The 22,237-nt window shown below is 54.2% G+C and overlaps 1 protein-coding gene across 1 annotated transcript in view; it reads left to right on the forward strand.

The window, feature by feature from the left end:
• RHBDL3 (rhomboid like 3) overlaps positions 1-21,775 on the forward strand; it is a 57,245-nt gene extending 35,470 nt beyond the window's left edge. The window contains exons 7-9 of the mRNA XM_004608563.3: positions 2,198-2,298; positions 13,917-13,977; positions 17,967-21,775. Coding sequence (XP_004608620.2) covers positions 2,198-2,298; positions 13,917-13,977; positions 17,967-18,238 — 434 coding nt within the window. The 3' untranslated portion in view covers positions 18,239-21,775. The remainder of the gene's footprint in view (positions 1-2,197; positions 2,299-13,916; positions 13,978-17,966) is intronic.
• The last annotated feature ends 462 nt before the right edge of the window (positions 21,776-22,237 follow it).

Consider the following 22,237-nt stretch of genomic DNA (forward strand, 5'->3'; position numbering starts at 1 on the left):
TTGCTGGGAGTGAGCCCTGAGCACTGAGTACAGAGCTGACTATGACCCCCAAACTAAAATTCAGAAGTTCTCAGCAGCCTTGGATCATTTGGCTTCCTTCATAGCTGTGAAAACTAAAGCCCTAAAGGAATTCAGGGGCGGTACCCAAGGCTGCACGACAAGTAGGCAGACATGCTTCCCCCACACACAGCCCACTCTTAACCTTCTGCCTGGCCCCTAGCTGCCCTGTGGACCTGGGGTCCGCCTCTCTCAAGCATGGGTGGGGTGAGAGAAAGGTCAGGGCTTCTGGGGGCTTCCCTGCTGCCTTTGCTCTCCGGCAGGGAGGTGGCAGCGAGGTAGAAGGAGCGGATGAAGGAGCAGGGGCCTGTGGGTTGGCGGGGCCGAGGCGCTTCCTCTGGCCCTGTGGTAATTAATGAGCAGCCCTGCAATGCAGCCCCAGCCCGCCCGCCCGGAGAGCGTGGGAACCCTTTGTCATGCAGATCTCCCGGCGGGGCGGGTCTGTTTGCCACCCAGGGATTTTTGTGGTTATTTCTTTCTTTCTCCCCCCAGCCCCCTTCTGTTATATATGGCTGACCCTGTGGGTAAGGTGTTTTTTTTTTTTAAGAAAGTTATCTGACAATAGATCAATACCTAATTAAAGCTGGAGGGGAAGCCTGAAAGGGGAGGGAAATGATTTATAGTTGCCCTGGGAGGGGAGGATCTGGGAGTTCTCACTTTGTTTTGCTTTTTTTCTTTTTCTTGAGAGATCCCATCCCCCATGAGACCAAAAATCTGCCATGAGGATCCCCTTTTCCCGGCAGAATCCTGGGAATCCCGTGGCTTGTAAGGAAGAGGGGTACGAAGGGGGTGGAGGGAGGTGGCGGCTCTTGCATCCTGGGCTGACCCAGCCTCCTCGGGCCTAGACCCTCCACCCTCTAGAACCTGCTGGATTTGGCCTGCTGCCTGGCTGCCTTTCTCCTCCCAGGCAGTGGCTAATTGGCTCCTGAGCCTGCGGGCATTTGCCAGCCGAGATTTCTGGGCCCCTCCCAGGCCAGCCACCTCTTCCTCTGAGCCCTGGGCTCTCCCGCCCCGCTATTTTTAGCCTCCCTTGTCCTTCCCTGGAAGCCAAAGCATTGATCACCCCTAAATGAGACCAGAGCGATGCATTTCCCATCTCCTCTCCACTCAACTTCCCTCCCAAGATAAAAGTTTGCCACCCCCACACCAAGAGTCTCTGGCCTTCGTTTCCCCAGAGGGGATGACTTCATCACTCTCTCCTCCTAGGGACCCTTCAAGGACAGGTTTCCTCCAGAGAAGACCCTCATCCCCACCCCTTGCCCAGAAGTTCTAGTTTTGAGTTGACTGCAGGAGTCAGGTTGGAGGGTGAAGGTGGAACTGAGGGCAAAGCTGAGAGTGCATGTGTGTGTGTGTGTGTGTGTGTGTGTACATGTGTGTGTACACATGTGTACGTGCATGCTGTGTGCATGTGTGTCTGTGTGTGCATGTGTGCGTGCGTGTGTGCAGGGGCTCACCTCTGCATCAGCTGTGAAAGTGACTGAGAGCAAGGACCTGGGTCAGACTGACTTGGATTCAAACCCCAGTTCCTCCTCCTTCCTACCATGAGAGCCTGTACTGAGGCTCCCACCTGCTACCTCCAGGGGGCTATTGGAAACCAGCAGAGAGCATGGAATGCTGGGACACTCATGCCATAGAAACTCATGGTAGCTATTTGTGGCAGCTTTTTCTGCGCTTGTTCCAGAACCCCAGGGCACTGTGTGCAGGGAGGGGGCCGTGTGCACTGAGAGTTCGGCCCTCACTGTGCTTCATGGACCCTGTTTCCTGTGTGAGCAAGTTCAGAGCAAAGGGTTCTAAACCACCTTGAGTTTATTCTCTTGGAGGCAAGGGATCAGAGAGATAGTACAGCAGGTAGGGCATTTGCCTTGCCCAGGGCCAACTCAGGTTCGACTCCCAGTATCCCATATGGTCCCCTGAGCACCACTCGAGGAGTAACTTCTGAACATCACCAGGTGTAACCCCCTCTCCATAAAAATATCAAAGCACGAAAGACATTCTCTCAGAGGCTCTCGGGAGATGCAGCATGAAGAGAAGGAAGCCCTTTGCTCCAGGGTCAACTCCTGTGGCTGCTGTACCCCGGGGCCAGGGGCTGCCTCAGGGAGTGGACTCCAGCATTCCTGAGTTGTCTCTGTCTCCGTCCCAGGGTCCTTGGCAGTGTCTGTGGCTGACATGACTGCACCTGTCGTTGGCTCCTCTGGAGGGGTGTATGCTCTCGTCTCTGCCCATCTGGCCAACATCGTGATGGTAAGTGCTCCTGCCCCAGCATGCAGCTCATCACCTCCCCTCTGCGGTCACTCAGCCTGGATGTTTGTCTGCAGGAGGTGGTGTGGACTCCTGTCTGCAAACTGACTTCGGACAGGCCCTTCCGTAGCCCATTCCTCTCTTCTCCGCTTTCCCAAGAATTTGTCAGTCACCTGATTCTACCCCTTTCTCAGTCATTGTCTTTTAAAAAGTGTTAAAATCGGGGCTGGAAGGATAGCATAGCAGGTAGGGCGTTTGCCTTGGACGCGGCCAACCCAGGTTGGAATCCCAGTATCCTATATGGTCCCCTGAGCACGCCAGGAGTAATTCCTGAGTGCAGAGCCAGGAGTAACCCCTGTGCATCGCCGGGTGTGACCCAAAAAGCAAAAAAAAAAAAAAAAGTGTTAAAATTCTAGGGATGGGGTTGGAGCAATAGCACAGTAGGTAGGGCTTTTGCCTTGCATGTGGCCAACCTGGGTTCGATTCCCAGCATCCCATATGGTCCCCTGAGCACCACCTATGGTCCCCTGAGCACCGCTAAGAGTAGTTCCTGAGTGCAGAGGCAGGAGTAACCCCCACAGGTATGATCCAAAAAGAAAAAAAAAAATCCTAGGGGTTGGACCAGAGACATAGCTCATGTCAGAGGACCAGATTGGAGCCCCCGCTACATATTTCCCTGGCACCATGAGGAAGCGCTGAACCAGGAGTATCCCCAGGGATGTGGCTCAGTGGTAGAGCCACTTATACTTGTGAGGCCCGCTTTATTCTTAGCATTACCAAGAATGAGTTTAAAAAGTTAAAATTTGGGGCCAGATGGCCACGAGACATCTCAAACTCTACAACACTGATTAACCAGGAATAGCCCGCCAGACTGGATGGGATGTAATGTAGAAGGCAACCAACCTCAATTAACAAAACATAAACACAGAAGGCTTAACCTGTAACAACATTTTAGTCATCTCTTACACAAGGACTTAATGGCTTCAAGGTGAGATACAGCAATCTTCACTAACTTTCTTCTAAGGAAACATTTTTTGATCATTATTTTAACAGATTACTGGTAACAAGCACTACTAAATAAATTATTGGGGGAAGTCTTAAGGGGTGTGTGGGGAAATTGGAGATAATGGTGGCAGGAAGGTGTGATGGTGGCTGGACTGGTGTTGGGATATTGAATGCCTGTAACAAATCATCATGAATAACCTTGTAAATCACAATATTTATATAAAGCGTAAGGGGAAAATTGGAAAAATATAAATAATATTTTAAAAAATTTGGGGCCAGAAAGATAGTACAGTGGGCTGGACATTTGCCTTGCACACAGCCAATCCAGGTTTAGTTCCAAATGCCCCCTTAAGCACAGAACCATGAGTAACCCCTGAGCACAGCTGGGTGTGACTCACAAAAGTTAAAATTCTTGGGGCCAAGCAGATAACAGAGCAGATAAGATGTTTGTCTTGTACAGAGCTGACTGGATTTGATCCCTGGCTCCCCATATGGTCCCCTGAGCTCCACCAGGAGTGATGCCTGAGCACAGAGCCAGGAGTAAGCCCTGAATACAGCTGGATGTGGCCCAACCCTTCCAAGCCCTTTCCACAAAAGAAAAGGGACCCAGAGATGGTCTCATCAACTCTCAAACAGGCTGGGGATGTAACTCAGTGGTAGGTAGAGCCTTGTATATGTATATACAATATGTATATGTATATGAGACATATACTTGTATCCTTGTATATGTATATGAGACCCTGGGTTCAATCCCTGGCACCCAGGAAAGGAGGTTCTGGAAAGTAAAGGGATTTGTGGACAGTCCTGGTGAAGGGGTGGGGCTGAGTGTGCTTTAAAGGTTGGGAGCTCTTCACTTGATCCCCATGAAGTCACGATCCAATTTCAAGTCAGAAGTGGGACTTGAATCCACATCTCTGGACTCCATTCTATTGTTGCCTCCACCAGCCCCTCATAGAGGAGAGCCCTTCCCCTTCTCACTCTCTTCTCTCTCTTTTCTCGAAAGGCAGTGCAGGGAAACAGTTAAGAACAGAGTAGGGGAGGGGCTGGAGCAATAGCACAGCGGGGAGGGCGTTTGCCTTGCATGCAGCCCACTGACCAGGTTTGATTTCCAGCATCCCATATGGTCCCCAGCACTGCCAGGATTAATTCCTGAGTGCAGAGCCAGGAGTAACCCCTGTGCATCGCTAGGTGTGACACCCCCAAAAAAAGTAAAAAAAAAAAGAGCAGAGTGGGGGAACCCGGTCAGCCTGTTCCTGAACCCCGTCCCCCGCTTTCTATCCCTCAGTGCTCTGTGTCTGCGTCTTCCTCTGGAAGAAGGATATGATAGGATAACCCCACGCTCCTCCCCTACCCCCCGAGTTGAAGCACTGACAACCTGCCTGCGCCCTAGAAGGCTCAGGATGTCCCCAGGGTTGGGATGCCTGCTGTGGTTTGGAGGCAGAGAGGCGACTCACCGTGGGCTGGGAGGTGACAAGCAGACCCACATCTCCATCTTGCTTCCACTGTGCCTGGCGTGGGCACACAGGACGGGTGGAGCCCACTGACACACGGGAATGATGGATGAATGAACATCATCCAGCTCTGACTCCACTTCCCTTGGGGGTCCTCCTGCTCTCCCCTCCCCTCCCCACTCTGTCATCACCCAAACCCGTGTGAGTGCTATCCTGGCTGTTTGCTAGAGTTCCTGCATCCTCTCAGTTCTGTTCTTAATTACCGCTGCTCTCACCCGCCTGGCTCCTTAGCACCTTCCCATTTCTTTTTTCCTTTCTTTTTTTTTTTTCTTTTTGGGTCACACCCAGCGATGCACAAGGGTTACTCCTGGCTTATGCACTTAGGAATTACTCCTGGCAGTGCTCAGGGGACCATATGGGATGCTGGGAATCGAACCCAGGTTGACCGTGTGCAAGGAAAACGGCCTACCCGCTGTGCTATCACTCCAGCCTCCACCTTTCCTTTTCTTTCACCCAAGTCCCATGAGAGGGGAGAGGGTGGCAGAAGGGGGAGCACCGGACAGACATGGACAAACAGAGACGAACGCTATTTGCGGCCAGCCTGAGTTGGCCACGTCCCAACGGGAGATAGACAGGGGGCAGTGGATGCGAATGTGCACAGCCGAGCCAGAATTGTGCGTGTGCAGCCACAGGCCCATGTGTGCGCGCATACATACACCATCCACGTGGTCTGCTGAGAGCTCTGCGCGCAGGGCCGCCGCAGACGGCCCTTTTAAGTGGGTCATTCTGAATCAGGGCCACGGCTTTCCCCAGACACAGCTTTTCCTCTGAATTCTGCCTCCTCCCCCTGCCCCAATTCCTTTCTATAGGGGCACACAAGGCTGGTTTTCCTTCCTTTCCCCCCAAGATGCGAGTACGAGTTTACAGGGAATACAGGAAGGAAGAAGAGAGCATGTGGGCCGGAGAGAGGACTGTCGGGTTAAGGCTCTTGCCTCGCCTGTGGTCCATCCTGGTCCAGCACTCACAGGAGATACCCCCGAGAACAGCCAAGCATAGCTCCCCGAGCACAGCTGGGTATGGCCACCCCCACTCCCCCCCACAATAAGAAGTAGACAGGAGTTTGTGGAGATGCCTTATCCTCCCGCCTTCTCCTGCCCCGTGATGAAGACAGACTAGCCCGAGTGGGGTGGGGGTGGGGGTGGGGGTGCGGGGACTGGAGGAGGCTTGCTGGGTGAGAAGGAAAGTGTGAGAGCAGCTTAGATCCAGTTTCCGGCTCTTTCTGACAAGTAGCCACGGTCAGTGGTGGAGATCTGTAGCCCCCCTCTGAGAGTCTATGGCCCCTTCTAGAAAACATGGCGTTCTCTGGGCACTCTGCAGCTCTCACATCACGACATCCAGTGACTTGTCTCTGCGTGAAACCCTGAGCACAGAACCGGGAGCAAGCTATGAGCAAGGCTGGGTGTGGCTCAAGACCCCCTCCACTCCCCCGTCCAAAGAAAAAGAAACGTTGGTTTGATCATTTGTTTTTTTATTTTGTGGTTTTGGGGTCACACTTAGAGCTTACTCATGGTTCTATACTCAGAGCTTACTCTTGTTAGTGCTCAGGGCAACCACTTGTGGTGCCGGGAATCAAACCCGGGTCCGCTGCATGCAACGGAAGTTCCTTCGCCTCTTAGTATCTCTCCAGCCCCCAAGATACTACTTTCCCCAAATGAGTTCAGGACCCAGCAATCGGAAGAACATTAGGTGAAAATCTATGACAGTGTTCTTGAAGTCAGAGGCATTTACACAAGGCAGTTTCATGAAGTTCAACCTAATAGACTGCTGTTTTTTTATCCCAATAATGAAAATTTGGTGTGTGTGTGTGTGTGTGTGTGTGTGAACAATTAAAGCCCTCATCTAAACAGAAAGGAAACACCTGGGTTCGAGGGACTGGAGAGATAGTACAGTGGGGAGGGTGCTTGCCTTGCATGTGGTCAACCCAGGTGTGATCCCTGGCACCCTCTGTGGTCCGCCAAGCACCACCAAGAGTAATTACTGAACACAGAGCCTGGAGTAACCCCTGAGCATCACCAGGTGTAGCCTGAGAAACAAAAACAAAAGCAAAAACCTGGGTCTGAGCACTCAGTGTCACCATGTTCATACCTGGGAGCACCTTCACCTCACTCTCCCGCTGAAAGACCCTGGGTGTACATGTGTGTGCATGTGTATGTTTACATGTAAGCACCCTGAACCAGCTGTCTCAGGTAGCAGAGCTCACACCTGCAAAGCCCTGAGAGTTTAACCCCCGGCACACCTTGGCTCTCCCTTCAGCACAGCAAATATGGCCCCTCTGGAAAAAAGGAAACAGGACCAGAGAGATAGAATAGCTGGCAGGGGGCTTGCCTTGCATATGGCCGACCGGCTTCTGTCCCCAGCACCCCATATAGTGTCCTAAACCCCAGCAGGGGTGATCCTGGAGCACAAAGCCAGGAATAAGACCTGAGCACAGCTCGGTGTGGCCCAGAAACCAAATAAATATTAATTAAATAGAAATCAGGCTGGAGAGACAGCATGGGATCCTGGGTGCATATTTTCCATGCCCAGGACCTCTCTTCAGTCCCGAGGAATTCCATGACTGCTCAGCTATGCCCAGAGTAGCCCTGGTGGTCCCCAGCTCCGTGGGGCCCACCAGCCTCAGGCCCATCATTGAAGTATTGAAACCATCAGACCTGAACCCAGTTGATGGGAGTGAATGCAAGGTTCCCTGAGCACTGCTTGAGAGCCCTCCCCTCTCCTCAAAAACTCAAAAACATATTTCAGGATTGGAGAAATAGCATAGACATAAGAACACTTGCCTTGGGGCTAGAGCGATAGCACAGCGGGTGGGGCATTTGCCTTGCACGCAGCCAACCCAGGTTCCATTCCTCCGCCCCTCTTAGAGAGCCTGGCAAGCTACCAAGAGTATCTCACCCACGCAGCAGAGCCTGGCAAGCTACTCATGGCGTATTCGATATGCCAAAAACAGTTACAACAAGTCTCACAATGGAGATGTTACTGGTGCCTGCTCAAGCAAATCGATGAGCAATGGGATGACAGTGATACAGTGATACAGCTGCATTGCTAATAATCAGAGATGTCCTTTTTGCTTCAGCTTCCTCAGAGGAAAATGTTTAAATAGACTATTTGCTTAAATGGGAGGTTCAGGAGCAATAGTACAGTGGGTAGGGCACTTGCCTTGCATGCTGCTGATCTGGGTTTGATCCCTGGTACCCCATATGGTCCCCCAAGCACCGCCACGAGTGATCCCTGGATGCAGAATCAGGAGTAAGCCCTATGCAGAGCAGGGTGTGGGCTCAGAAAAAAAACAACAACAAAAATTAATGGGAGAATCTGCCTGAAATAGGTCTTATGTTGTATAAAAATACTTTGCATTTCAGAAAGCTTGCAGCAGCCTGGGGATGTTTCTTGGTAGTAAAGTGCATTGTCTTGCATGCATTAGACCTGGGCTTGGTCCCTGCCACCACAAAAATTTAAAAAGAAAGGAAAAAAAAAGCTTACCATTTGCCATTTTATCAAGGGATTAAATTCAGAAAACATTTCAACCAAAGATTTGGATGGCATCAAAGACCTACCATCAAGACTTTTTTTTTTCCAAACACTCAAAGTATAAAGATGCACATAATTGAATAATTCATTAATTGCCTTTTGCAGAGGCCTGCAGGCCAGGATTCCATTTTTAAATATACAGGCTAATTACTGACGCTTGGCGCCTTTCGGTAGATATTTTCCTCTAAAATGTTTGCACTCTGAATTTTTGAAAATGGAACCCATGTTGGCGGAGCCCAGAAAAGGTGGTCTGAGAGATCTCAGCTCTCAGGCTCAGTTTATTCAGCAAAAAAACCCTTCTGCGGAATGAATAATCTCATCGGCGTCCCATTTCCTGCGCTGGGTTTCCTGAACTCATTTGACAGGAACTGTTTCTGCTGGGGAGATGTCAGGCTGGATTGGAACGGAAGCTCTGCAGGAGTCAGCATCTGAGTCTGCACGGCCTGGGTGACCCTCGGTCCAGGGGACTGCTCCCAGCCCCTCAGTCTCTAGGTGGGTTTCCCGGCCGGTCCAGGAGGCTGTGGGAGAGAAGGAAATGAAGGGGGCTGCGAAGGTTTGTGCTCCCCACCGCCCCGCGGCTCTCTGGCATTTATAACCGCTGCAGCACTGCCGCGTGTGACATTTCCCCCCCTTTCTCCTGCTACTTCACTGCACTCGCTCATTTTATTGAGGGAATGATGGATTGGGGAAATGAGGCAGCTGGTGGGAAGGGGGAGACTGCTGGCTTAACCCCTCAGCTGCTGGGGCTGACGGAGCCTTGACTGGCGCTGGCTCAGCTTTAGGGGCGGCTGGGGGCACCAGCAGGGACAGACAGCCCTGGAAGGCGGAATGGGACCTTGTAATGGGAAAAGGGGCCAGGCATTACCCCGGACCAGGAACCCTGTCGAGCTCTCTGTGAACTCCCAGTAACCTTGTTTTGGAGGGTTCCCCCTCTCCACCCACCCACCCACCCACCCACTGGTGCTTGCAGGACCTGGGGGTCAGCCCTGTGGTGTGGGCCCAGGGCGGGCGGCTCAAACCGAGGTGCAATGATTGTGGGCTCCGTGCCGAGCCTTCAGCAGCCCTCCCGGGCCCTCGGATTCTTCTCTCAAGAGCAGGTGTGACTGGACGGCTTGGTAAGCTCAGACACTAGGCAGATGATGACTGGAAGGCTGGCCTGGAGGGTTCTGGGCCAAAGCTGGAGCCCCCAGGCTCTGGCCACGGACACTGTAATTCAACCTTTTCACTTTTTATTTGTCTGGGGGTCACATCCAGCAGTGTTGGGGAGGGGGTAGATTGCTCCCTGTGGTGCCCAGGGAGAGGGGTGTGCTGAGGTCAAAGCAAGGCTGCCCCGTGCAGAGTATGTACTCAGCCTGTTAAGTTCAGAGCGTGCTCTCTCTCTCTCTCTCTCTCTCTCTCTCTCTCTCTCTCTCTCTCTCTCTCTCTCTCTCTCTCTCTCTCTCTCTCTCTCCCCCCTATTCTTTTGTATGTGTGTGTGTGTGGGGTGAGGGTTGGGTCACACTCAGCTGTGCTCAGGGCATATCCTGGCTCTATGGTCAGGGGTCACTGCTAGAGGTACACAGGGAACCATCTGTGGTGCCAGGGGGTGTTGAACCTGACTCTGTCTTCTCTCCACCCCCGTGATTCAGTGCTCTGAGCTGGAACCTGGCAGTACTCTTAGTGCTGTGCAGCCCGGAACATGCCAGCCGCTAAGCTTAGACTTGCCCACCTAAAGAGGGGCCAGGAGGGGCCAGAGTGACAGCACAGCCGGTAGGGCATTTGCCTTGCAAGTGGCCGACCCAGGTTCAATCCCTGGCATCCCATAGAGTCCCCCGAGCACCACCAGGAGTGATTTCTGATTTCAGAGCCAGGAGTAAGCCCTGAGCATTGCTGGGGAGATGCTGGTGGGTGAGACCCCCTAAAACCCCCCCGAAAAAAAGAGGTGCCAGGAACTAGAGGGAGCGCTCAGCAGGCTTGAGTGGGTACCTTCCATGCAGGAGGTCTGGGCTCAAACCCTGGCACCCTGGGCTCAGCCAAGGAGACCATGGAGCTGGCCGCCCCCCTGGGCATGACCTTCCTGGAAACATCTGCCACAAATAACTGCAGCGTAGACCTGACCTTCGACATGCTGGCAGAGGCCATCCAGTAGGCCCTGCAGCGGGGGCGCGTCAAGCCTGAGGAGGACTCAGGTGGGGTCATGCAGCTCCCCTAGCCCGCCGCAGACAGCAGCAGCCAGGCCACTGCCAGCGTTGACTCCGGGAGGGAAAGAGCCTGCAGCCTCACCCTCATAATTACTAGTGGGGTGGAGAGAGTTGGTGATTTTGGAGGGCAGATGGCAAAATGTATCCAAAGGTTTAATATAAACAATTTTGGGGCCGGAGCGATAGCACTGAGGGTAGGGCGTTTGCCTTGCATGCGGCTGACCCAGGTTCAATCCCTGGCATCCCATCTGGTCCCCTAGCACCACCAGGAGTAATTCCTGAGTGCAGAGCCAGGAGGAACCCTTGTGCATCGCTGGGTGTGGCCCAAAAAGCAAAATAAAACAAACAAAAAAAATTCCTGACATAAAAATAGCTAGGTGTAGCCCTTGAACACCACTGGATGTACCCCCCAAACCAAATAAATAATAGCATAATAAGGCTGGAGAGAATAGTACAACAGGTGTTTGCCTTACACAGAACTGACCCCTGTTCAAATCCCTGCACCATATATGGTCCCTGAGTACCACCAAGTGATCCCTGAGCAGAGCCAGAAGGAAGACCAGGTGTGCCCCTCATCAAAAATATCTTCTGGGGGCCGGAGCGATAGCACAGCGGGCAGGGCATTTGCCTTGCACGTGGCCGACCTGGGTTCGATCCCCGGCATCCCATATGGTCTCCCCAGCACCGCCAGGAGTAATTCCTGAGTGCAGAGCCAGGAGTAACCCCTGTGCATCGCCGGGTGTGACCCAAAAAACTAAAAAAATATATATATCTTCTGGATGGGGGCTGGAGTGATAGCACAGTGGGTAGGGCGTTTGTCATGCACGCAGCCAACCCGGGTTCGATTCCCGACATCCCATATAGTCCCCCGAGCACCGCCATAGTAGTTCCTGAGTGCACGAGCCAGGAGTAACCCCTGTGCATCGCCAGGTGTGACCCAAGAAGCAAAAAAAAAAATGTTTTCTGGTAATTGGAAGACAATGAGGGGATGTATTGTCATCTCCCCTTTAAGTGAAAAATTATGGTGAAACAAGAGGCAGTGGCTTAGGAGTCAGATGCTACAGGATTTTTTAAAAATTTTTATTAGTGGGGCTGGAGAGATAGCACAGCGGGTAGGGCGTTTGCCTTGCACGCGGCCGACCCGGGTTCAAATCCCAGCGTCCCATATGGTCCCCTGAGCACTCAGGAATTACCAGGAGTAATTCCTGAGTGCAGAGCCAGGAGTAACCCCTGTGCATCGCCGGGTGTGACCCAAAAAAAAAAGCAAAAAAAAAATTTCTATTAGTGAATCAACATGAGGTACAGTTACAAACTTATGAACTTTCATGTTTGCATTTTATTTACATCCCTCCACCAGTGTTCCCATTCTCCTCCACCAATGTTCCCAGTATCCCTCCCACCACCCCCACCCCAACCCCCACCACCGCACCCTGCCTCTGACGCAGGGCATTCCCTTTTGTTCTCTCTCCTATTAGATGTAGTTTGCAATAGAGGTATTGAGTGGCCATCATGTTCAGTCTATAGTCTACTTTCGGCACACAGCTTTCAACCCGAATGGGTCCTCCCAACATCCTCTACTAGGTGTTCCCTTCTCTATCTCAGCTGCCTTTCCCCAGCACGTGAGGCCAGTTTCCAAGCTGTGGGGCAGACCCCCTGTCCTTATCTCTACAACTCTTGGGTGTTAGTCTCCCATTCTGTACTCATCTGTGGATTTTTCTTTTTAAAAAAATCTTTCCAGGATGCTGCTTGCTATACTAAAGCTTCCTTAGACATTGTATGTGATGTATTCAGGACCTTTGTCAAGTTGAAAAACTTTCTTTTTCCCTTAGTGTCGGAGGCCTGTGGGAGCCCGCCCTCTCCTGGCCCACCCCCAGTGCTGGGCAGGGGGAAAACAGCCTGAGAGGGTGGGAGGGCACCAGAGCCCCCGGCTGTCCCCAGCTGCCTCCTTCCTGGGGCCTGATGTGTTCCTGGAAGATTCCGGGCTGGCTCTGTGCGCTCGCTCGCATCTGTGGCAGTGGAATTGGCTTTGAAGGGCGGCGGGAGAGCGGGTCGCAGAGCCCTGCGGCGAAGTCTTTTGTACAGTGAAAATCCTTTTGTCAGGTGAATAATGATGCTCTCTTCATCTGCTTTGGAGGTTTGCAGTGTGCGGAGATTCCCAGGGGAAAGGGATTTATCTGAAGGCCATCTGGCCCGCCCCTTTCCACTGGCCAGTGTTCTGGCGCTTCCCCTCCAAGGGAGGCAAAGCACCCCCCTACCCCCATGCCCCAACCCTGTCCCTATCAGAACCACTCACTGATGGGGAGGAAACTCACAGCACCCCAGATGGATTTTTCCCTTTCAATGGCTCTGCTCGGGAGAAGTGGAAATTTATCCCCAGGTAAATCTGTCTCTGAAGTTTCCAGCCTTGGCGCCTTCCCTCGCTGGGTCCGCCTGCCTGGGCTGACTCACTTGATACTTGGTCATTAGGAACTTGACCCGAGTCACTTTTATTTTTCGGCTGGTGGGGGAGGAAGGGTGGCCTTCCTGCTGGTGCTCAGGGGCTCCCAGGAGCATGTAGACCCAGCTGTGCTCTGGGGAAGACACGCTAGGAATCCAGCCCGGGCTTTACAAGTGCTCACCTCTCTAAGTGCTCACATCTCTAATGTCCTGCATCTTCATTTGCAGCTGCTTTTGAGAACTTTCCTTTTTTCTTTCTTTTCTGGGAGGGGTGCTATGAGGCCACCCCCAGCAGTGCTCAGGTCAGGGCTAGCTCCTGGTGGTGCTCCAGGAACCACACAATGCTGGAAGTCAAACCTGGGCCTGCTGCGTGCCAAGCTTGTGCTCCAGACAGGTGAGCTGTCTTGGCAGCCTGAGGGAGATGACGTCAGTGGGCCAGAGCTCTGCCTCAGTGAGCTGAGTATCACGTGCAGGAAATCTGGGTTCATTCCCTGGCATGCCATGTCCCCCGAGTAAGCCAAGAACAACCCTAAACCCCGGGGCAGGTGCAGCCCTTGAACATCGCTGATACAGTCCCCTCCCTGCAAATATATAGCACTGTAGCACTGTCATCCTGTTTTGCCTCAATTTGCTTGAGCGGGCACCAGTAACATCTCCATCGTGAGACTTGTTACTGTTTTTGGCATATTGACTACACCATGGGGAGCTTTCCAGGCTCTGACGTGCAGGCAGGATGCTCTCGGTTGCTTGCCGGGATGCTCTTGGTAGCTTGCCATACTCTCCGAGAGGGATGGAGGAATCGAACCTGGGTTGACCTCGTTCAAGGCAAAAGCCCTACATGCTGTGCTATCGCTTCAGTCCCCCCCCACAAATACATATAAACAGATAAATCAATGTCAGGTTTCCTTAAGCTCAGGGCACCTGTGTGATCTGCGACTGATGAAACTCTCCTTTTTTCTAGAACTGGTCGGGCATGAAGTGCCAGTTTAAGCTACTTCGGATGGCAGTGGCCTTGATCTGTAGTAAGTACCGAGTGGGCAGTAAGATCGCCGGGGGACGGGAGCGGGCTTCGGGTTGTACAGAGGGACCTCGTCTGACTGTCCGGGGCTAGTGGGGAGGAGAGAGGCAGCTTGCCAGTGTGCGTCACCGCTGCCGCTGCTTTGCGCTCCCTCAGCTTCTTAGCGACAGGGAATATGCCAGCAGAGTCCTGCATGCAGGGCGCTGGCCAGCTCCACGACTGGCACCTCAGTCAAGAGAAGTGACTTCTCCAAAACCTTTGGGACTTGGGAGCTGATCCTTTGAGATCCCCTGTTGTAAACTAGAGATCCTTTCCCCAAATGGAGCCTGGAAGGTGACTCGGTGGCATAAGCATGGTAAGCATGTTTGCTTGGTAAGCATGTGGCCACAAGTTCAACCACAGGACCAAGGTGCCCTGAGAGTCCCTTGATGTGGGATCCCCCGCTACACACAAACACACACACACTCACACACACGCACACAAGCGCACGCATGCAAACATATGGTTTTAGCAGGCTCAAAAAATGAGCAGCTCCTTCACCGAGGAACAGGGTGTAGAGGGGATACCCCTTCCCCCGCTCTGGAGAAGTCCATCCTCCCTGCAGAGCTCAGAGTGCTGGAGACAAGCAGGAGTTCACCATGGAGACGGGGTTCCAGAGGGCATCGCGGGCAGAGGTGCCGCGTACATCAAGATCTGGATAGGAAAGGAGTCTTGTCTGTCTGGCAAGGGGGCGCACAAATCTGACAGGCAGCGTGGAACTCTGCAGTGGTGATGAGCCATAACGAGGTGTATCCTGGGAGGCTAGAAATGCGAGGAGCAAGTGCTGACTTCATCCTGAACACCTGGGAGGCCGCTGGGGGGCCTTTGAGCTCTGGAGCCCCTGACAGATCTGAGTTGGAGGAAAGCAGTCAGACCACCATGCTCCAAGAATGAATTGAGTGGGGAGGGGACAGGAATGACACCGGTGACCAAGAGGCAGGGTGTGAGGCCAGAGCACTATGTGAATGTCTGAACCTGGGTTGGCTGCTTGCAAGGCAAGCTCTCTACTCACAGGACTAGCCTTCCAGCCCCTATTTGTGTTTTTTTCCCTTTTTTGGGGGGGGTCATACCCGGCAATACACAGGGGTTATTCCTGGCTCATGCACTCAGGAATTACTCCTGGTGGTGCTCGGGGAACCATATGGGATGCTGGCAGTCAAACCGAACTGTTTCGATTGCATGCAAGGCAAATGCCTTACCTGCTATGCTGTTGTGTTGTTACTAATGCCTGCAGTTTAGCCAAGCTCTGCTTGTGAGATAGCTCTGTTGGGTGTGACCAACCTAGGTCCAAAAACAAGCAAAAAAAGGAGGCAAAATTTAAGCTAGAGAGAGGGCAGAGTTGGAATGGAAGCAGGACGCAGTGCAGGGAGGAATTCAGAACTATTTGTGCTATTTCTTTCCCTCACTCCCCCCTCCTTGGTTTTGTTTTTGTTTTTTGCCACATCCAGCAGTTTTTAGGCCTTATTCCTGACTCTGTGGTCAGGAATCACTCCTGAGAAGGCTCAGGATCAAATATTCATGTTAATGTTTGAACCTGGGTGGCCGCATGCACGGCAAGCTCTTTGCTCGCCTTATCCTCCTGGCCCTACTTGTGTTGTCTCTAATGCCTGCCTTTTAGCCAAGCTAGGCAGGAACTTTCTGGGTGCCTGGATCAGCCACTTTAGTGTGCCGAGAAGAGGAGATTGAGCCAGAACAAATGTGGCATGGAGCAGGGCCTGTGTGGGCTCCTCTCAGCCCATTTCCAGGCACCCGGCTCTCTAATCTGGTCTCCCCTGGGTGGTGCCAGAGGCTCCCTTAATCCCAGAGAGAACTGTCTGACCTTAAAACCAGACTGAGCCATCACAGAGGGGTGCCGTGGGGCAGGGGGTAAACAACCTCCCTGAGCGACCCCCAAGCAACAGAGCTGGCAGTGGCCACTGAGCACTGCTGAGTGTGGTCCTGAAGCAAAAATAAGCAAAGAAACAATGAAAGTCCAACTCTTGGGCCGGGGAGATGCTCACAGGGCTAGAGCGGGGTTGATTCACAGCCCCCCCATGGTCCTTTAGCCCTACTCGGAGCTCCTGCAGGCGCTGAATCAGGGAGTAAACCATGAGTGAGCTGAGTGTGGGTGCCCCACCCCCAAATCCAGCACTGCTAGGTCTGAGCCAGACTCTAGCATTGAACTGTACAGTCTGATTAGCTGAGTATTGCCGGCAGTTACCTCCGGGCCCTCTGAGCACTGCTTGGGAGAGCCCCCCCACCAATTTTTTTTAATCCAGTTCTAAGTATCATAAAAACCAAATGCTATATGAAAGTGAGGGCCAGTGACTTGGGAACCTCCCGAGGGGACCAGGTCCTGCTCAGCAAAGGCAGAAGGATGGCTCCCGGCCTGGGAAGAGCCGGCAAAGGACTCGGAGTGTTTCCCCGGCTATAGCTTTTCTGCCATCTGTCGGCGGTCCCTGGAATTGCACTGGCCAGTGTGGCAGGACCATGCCTGGAGGTGCCAGTACCCTCGAGGAGCTGGCAGGCTGGAGATGGGAGCTCAATTAGTCAAAGTTCCCGTTAAAGGGCTCGGTTTCGGGGCTGGAACAGTAGCACAGCAGGTAGGGCGCTTGCCTTTCACGCAGCCAACCCTGGTTCGATTCCCAGCATCCCATATAGACCCCTGAGCACCGCCAGGAGTAATTCCTGAGTGCAGAGCCAGGAGTAACCCCTGTGCATCGCCGGGTGTGACCCAAAAGGAAAAAAAAAAAAGAAAAGAAAAAAAAGGAAAAGAAAGAATACATTAGAAAGTGCCAGAACCTGCAGAAATTGTTCTCAGTGTTCCAGTGGTGCTCCCTGGTACAGAGATGCCGAGGCCTTACCCAGAGAGGCTGAGCCAGCAGAGTCACACCACAGGGACAGCGGGAAGGAACACTGGGCTTCTGCTGAACCCTGGGTGCTCGTCTGTGGGTCTTCTCCAAGTTTCCACACCAGGGGCCGGAGTGATAGCACAGCGGGTAGGGCGTTTGCCTTGCACGCGGCCGACCTGGGTTCGATCCCCGGCATCCCATATGGTCCCCCAAGCACCGCCAGGAGTAATTCCTGAGTGAAAAGCCAGGAGTAACCGCTGTGCATTGCTGGGTGTGACCCAAAAAGCAAAAAAAAAAAAAAAAAAAAAAAAAGTTTCCACACCAACTCTTTTTTTACCCTCTCCTTGTTCCTAGCTTTGATATTTTAAAAAATGGTTTTCGGGGGCTGGAATAATAGCACAGCGGGTAGGGCGTTTGCCTTGCATGCAGCCGACCCGGGTTCAATTCCCAGCATCCCATATACTCCCCCGAGCACCACTAGGAGTAATTCCAGAGTGCATGAGCCAGGAGTAATCCTTGTGCATCACTGGGTAGGACCCAAAAAGCAAAAAAAAAATGTTTTTGGGCCACACCCAGTGGTGCCTAGGGCTTTCTCCTGGCTCTGTGCTCAAGGATCACTCCTAACGGGTGACCAGATGGGGCACTGGGATCCACCCCAGGCTGGCCATGTACAGGGAAGCACCCTGCCCGCTGTCGTATTGCTCCAGCCCTGCTTTGGGTTTGTTTGTTGGTTTGTTTATTTGTTTGTTATGGCAGGGGGCCCACACCTAGAGATGCTCAGGGCTTATTCCTGCTCTGTGCTCAGGGCCGTGTGGGACCCCAACCATGCTTGGCCTCATGCAAAGCCCGCTCAGTACTACCCGGGCCCCTCCTGGCTGTGCTTTCAAACCAAATGCGACTTTTTCCCTGGGAATTTCTCTTGCTGGAATTACCTTGTGTATGTCTCTGGTTTATTTTGTTTATAAACTTGAGAGACCAGAGCTTTGTCTATCTGCCCCCCAGTGCCTCTCCAGGCAGAAGCAGTGCACGAAGGTTGATAGGAGGACTGCCCTCTCCCTCAGCCCTGCCCGCCTCCCCTCCTCTGATGGCTGTTTCTCTCCCCAACCCCTCCGCCCCCCCACAGTGAGCATGGAGTTCGGGAGAGCCGTGTGGCTGCGCTTCCACCCGTCGGCCTATCCCCCGTGCCCTCACCCCAGCTTCGTGGCGCACCTGGGCGGCGTGGCCGTGGGCATCACCCTGGGCGTGGTGGTCCTGAGGAACTACGAGCAGAGGCTGCAGGACCAGTCGCTGTGGTGGATTTTTGTGGCCATGTACACCATCTTCGTGCTGTTCGCCATCTTCTGGAACATCTTTGCCTACACCCTGTTGGACTTAAAGCTGCCGCCGCCCCCCTAAGGGGCGCAGGACAGAGGTGGGGGCCCGGGGAGGAGAGAGAGCTCACTGCCCGCCTCGCCTGTCCAGGGAGGCCAGAAGGAGACCCCCGGAGCCTCGGGGCCGCTGCTATAATACGTGCGTTCGGGTTGGTACAGGCAGAGGAGGCTCCTTCCCCCAGGGTGCCTGCTGAGGAGTTGAGGGTGGCCACCATCGCTGTTTCTAGACTGTTCTGGAAGGCCTGTGGTGGGAGGAGAGTGGCCTTCCCCTTGGGCGGGGCCTGTTCCACTGCTTCTGGGGTCAGGGGTGGGGCAGCAGCTCTCACCCCACCCTCCACCCTGGGAGACCCTCAGAGAGTCAGCAGGGCTGAGTGGGCAGCAGCCCCACAGGCTCTTGTCCAGCCCGGAGGGACTCATGAGCCGGGACACGTCCCTCTGCTGCTGTGGGGCCTGGACGAAGCGATGGTGGCCTGGGGGGACCTGGGAATGCTTCCTGTGCCTGGGGCTGGGCACGGCGGGGTAGGCAGAGGAGTGAGATGCAGACTGTGGGGGTCCCTGCCCTGGGAGGGGGGCACCCATCCTGATGACCCACCTGGAGGTAATAAACTTCATGCCAGTTTCCGCCCCAGCAAATACCTGGGGCGTTCTCCCTCCCTGCCGCCCCGGGGGCCCACTTGGCTCACCACTGCCCAGCGTCTGTGCCCTGCCGAGGCTTTAGGGTCTCTTCTTGCCCTGCCACTGCCCTGACCCTACATTGTGCCTCTTCTTTGGTTCTAGACGCAGCGTTGTGTAGTGTGTGTGCGTGTGGCTTGTGCGTGTCTCCGTGAGCAGAGGTGCCGGTGTGACAGGAGGGAGCCCGGGAGGGCCGCGGGAGCCTGCAGAGCCTGTGTGGGAGGAACGGGGGTCCTGGGTGGGAAGGGGTGCTGGGAGTGCTGAAGGTGTTGGGCGAAGCTTGTCTCTTCCTGCCCCATCCTGGTCCCCCCAGGATCCGTCACAATCATCCACTAGCAATGGACCCAAGATTTGTTGGTGGGGGGCAAACCTTGAACCCTTCCAGTTATCCTCCAAAACATGGGGGCCGGAGTGAAAGCAGGGTGGGTAGGGCTTTTACCTTGCACTCAGCTGACCCTGGGTTCAAGCCCTGGCACTCCATGTGGTCCCCCAAGTCCCGCCAAGAGTGGTCACTGAGCTCAGAGCTGGGAGTAAGCCCTGAGCATCGCCCAGGGTGGCCCCCAAACCAAAAATGAATCAGAGAAGGACCTTGAGGCTGGAAAGATAGTAGAGGGGTTGAGGTGTTTGTCTTGCATGAGGCTGACCCCGCTTCAATCCCTGGCACCGCATGGCCCCCGGGGTGACCTCCAAGCAAGGAGCAGAGTCACCCCTGGGTGTCACAGGATGTGGCCCAACCCTGCTGCTCTAAAACAAAAGCCAAGAGAAGGGCCGCAGGGAGGAGTGTAAGAAGAGAGAGAGGGTGAGGAATATTGAGGCCAAGTTTTCACTTGAGCCAGGGGGACAGGAAAAAGGACAACTGAGGAGGGAAATGCTTCTTAAGCAGCATTGTGGGGTGCTGGGTGAGTGCCAGGGGGGAGAGCAAGACCCAACGAGCAGCTCAGGGCTGGGAGGGGCCTTGGAGAGGACCCGGTCCACTCTGCGCCCTGCTTTTTATGGTGGGAAAATAAGGCCAGTGACCCTCGACTCGGAGCTGCTGTGCCCCAGAATGGGAGTCGGCAGTGTAGCCAACACCAGGTGTCATGGCCTTGACATGGCTCTTGGGACAGGCAAAGGGCTGGATCCAGGTAGGAACAAGGATGGAAGAACAGGGACCTGCAAGCCGCGCACCTCCCTGGCATGAGGGGAGGTCCCGAGTCAGCGGGGCCAGGTCCCTGGGGTTTCCTGGGTCCAGCGAGTGCCCTGTCCAGGGGCTGCCTCCACAGGGCCAGACAGCCCCCCTCAGCCTAGGATTGAGCCAAGCCCTCCCCATCTTTGCCCGGTGCTAAAGAGACTGTCCTTGGCCCCACTCGGGCGCCTGGCCCTCAGAGCGGAGGGCAGAGAGGGACCAGTCTGCCAGCTGAGACGGGAGCCAGGCTTGGGCTGCAGCCGCTGCCAGCCCTGAGTGGGGCCGGCCCAACCCTGAGGCCAACAGCAGCTGGGTCCTACTGGCAGGGGCTGAAGGGGGCTCCTCCGGGTCCTGTCCTGGCACTTGGGGGCTCTGGGGTGGGAGGGAGGGGCCGGAGAAGAAGATGGTGCTTGCTGAGGCCAGGCCCTTCTCCGCTCAGAGTGCGGAGGTTCCAGGTCTCAGAGCAGCAGATGTGCCCAGTTCCCTCCAGGCCCCAGACTACAGTTTGTCACCCAGGCCCGTGGCAGAGAATCTCAGCTGCTGTCCTGTCCGTCCTGGGGGGCCCGGGACCTGCTCCACAGTCTCGCCTGCATCTCGGGCTCCCAGCCGTCCCATCAGCTGTGTTCAAAAGTGTCCTCGGGGGCGCAGAGAATACGGCACCTGGTAGGGTGCTTGCCTTGTAGCAGCTGACCCCGCTTCAATCTCCGGCACTCTGGAGGGTCCCCTGAGTTTTTCCAAGAATGATCCCTGAGCTTAGAGCCAGAAGGAGGCCATGAGCACAGCTGGGTGTGACCCCAACCCCATCCCACCCACCAAACACACACACACACACACACACACGCACACACACACACACACACACACACACACACAAAACCCACTCCTTAAAACAAGTGTCCCTCTGTCTGCTTCATACCACCCCATCTCCCAGGCAAGCCTCCCAGGGGTGACACAGACTCCTCACAGGACCCAGGCCACCGAACCTGGTGAGGACAGCTGACTTCAGAGTGGCTGACTCTCCCCAGGAAGTTCCTCCGTGCCCCTGCCACCAGCACCCCGCCTGCAGTGTCCCAGATCTCTCTTTCCTCATCCATCCCTCCGCCCCTGTGCCACACCCACTGAGATGGGCAGGCTGTGGGGGGAAGGAGGACCTGCACCCACAGATCCAGAGAGCTGGGCATCCCCACCCAGCAGCTGTCCACGCCTGTTCGTTCATCACCAGAGGAGTCACGGAGCCTGGGGAAATCTCACTTGAATGGCACCGTTCCTTGCTCTTCCTTGCTCGTTGTCTGATTGGGGGAGGCTCCCCACTGAGGCTCTCTGGCCAGCTCACAGGACTGTTAGTTTCCCTGGGAACCATTCTTGCCTAGGGAATTAGGGGCATCCCTGCTCACCATGCCCAGACCTTCCCTTCTAGTATCCAGTTTCGCCTCTGCAAATGCTACTGATTTCCGGGTGCAGTGAAGCCCTTTCCTGGCATCATCGGTGTGGCTTTGTGGTGCTGGCCAGGAAGCACCCCCACTCCTCTGCCTTAAAATAGTGCCCACGCCAACCCCCTCGCCCCCAGGACTTAAGTAAGTGGAAAATCGAAACAAAACATGAGCTGCAATGTTTGTTTCTAAATATTTTTGTATTGTGTACATTCTGTATATTTTTGTTGTAACATATTATTTGAGCACAGATTCCATTAAAGATTTTTTTTAAACCATCGTTTTCCAGAAGTGACTGGAAAGGCTGGGGTCCACTTCCTCATGGCAGGGGTAGAGGGTGGGGAGGGGAGAGCAGAGGCACTGTATTCGTCTGTGCAGTTCAGACAGGGGGCACTGTGCTCCATGCCAGGATTTCTAGATGGGTGGTTCTCAGTTTTTCTGTTTTTTCTTTTTTTTGCTTTTTGGGTCACACCCAGCGATGCACAGGGGCTACTCCTGGCTCATGCACTCAGGAATTACTCCTGGCGGTGCTCGGGGGACCATATGGGATGCTGGGAATCGAACCCGGGTCGGCCTCGTGCAAGGCAAATGCCCTACCCACTGTGCTATCACTCCAGCCCCTCTCAATTTTTCTTGAGCCACTGCTCTACTTTGTTTATATTAATTAACTGGGGGTGTTGCCTTGACCACACCCAACAATGTTCAGAGGCTACTCCTGGTACGGTGCTTCCAGTGGTGCCCAGGGACCATGATGTTC

The sequence above is a fragment of the Sorex araneus genome, chromosome 3, assembly GCF_027595985.1.
Source record: "Sorex araneus isolate mSorAra2 chromosome 3, mSorAra2.pri, whole genome shotgun sequence".
Lineage (NCBI taxonomy): Eukaryota > Metazoa > Chordata > Mammalia > Eulipotyphla > Soricidae > Sorex > Sorex araneus.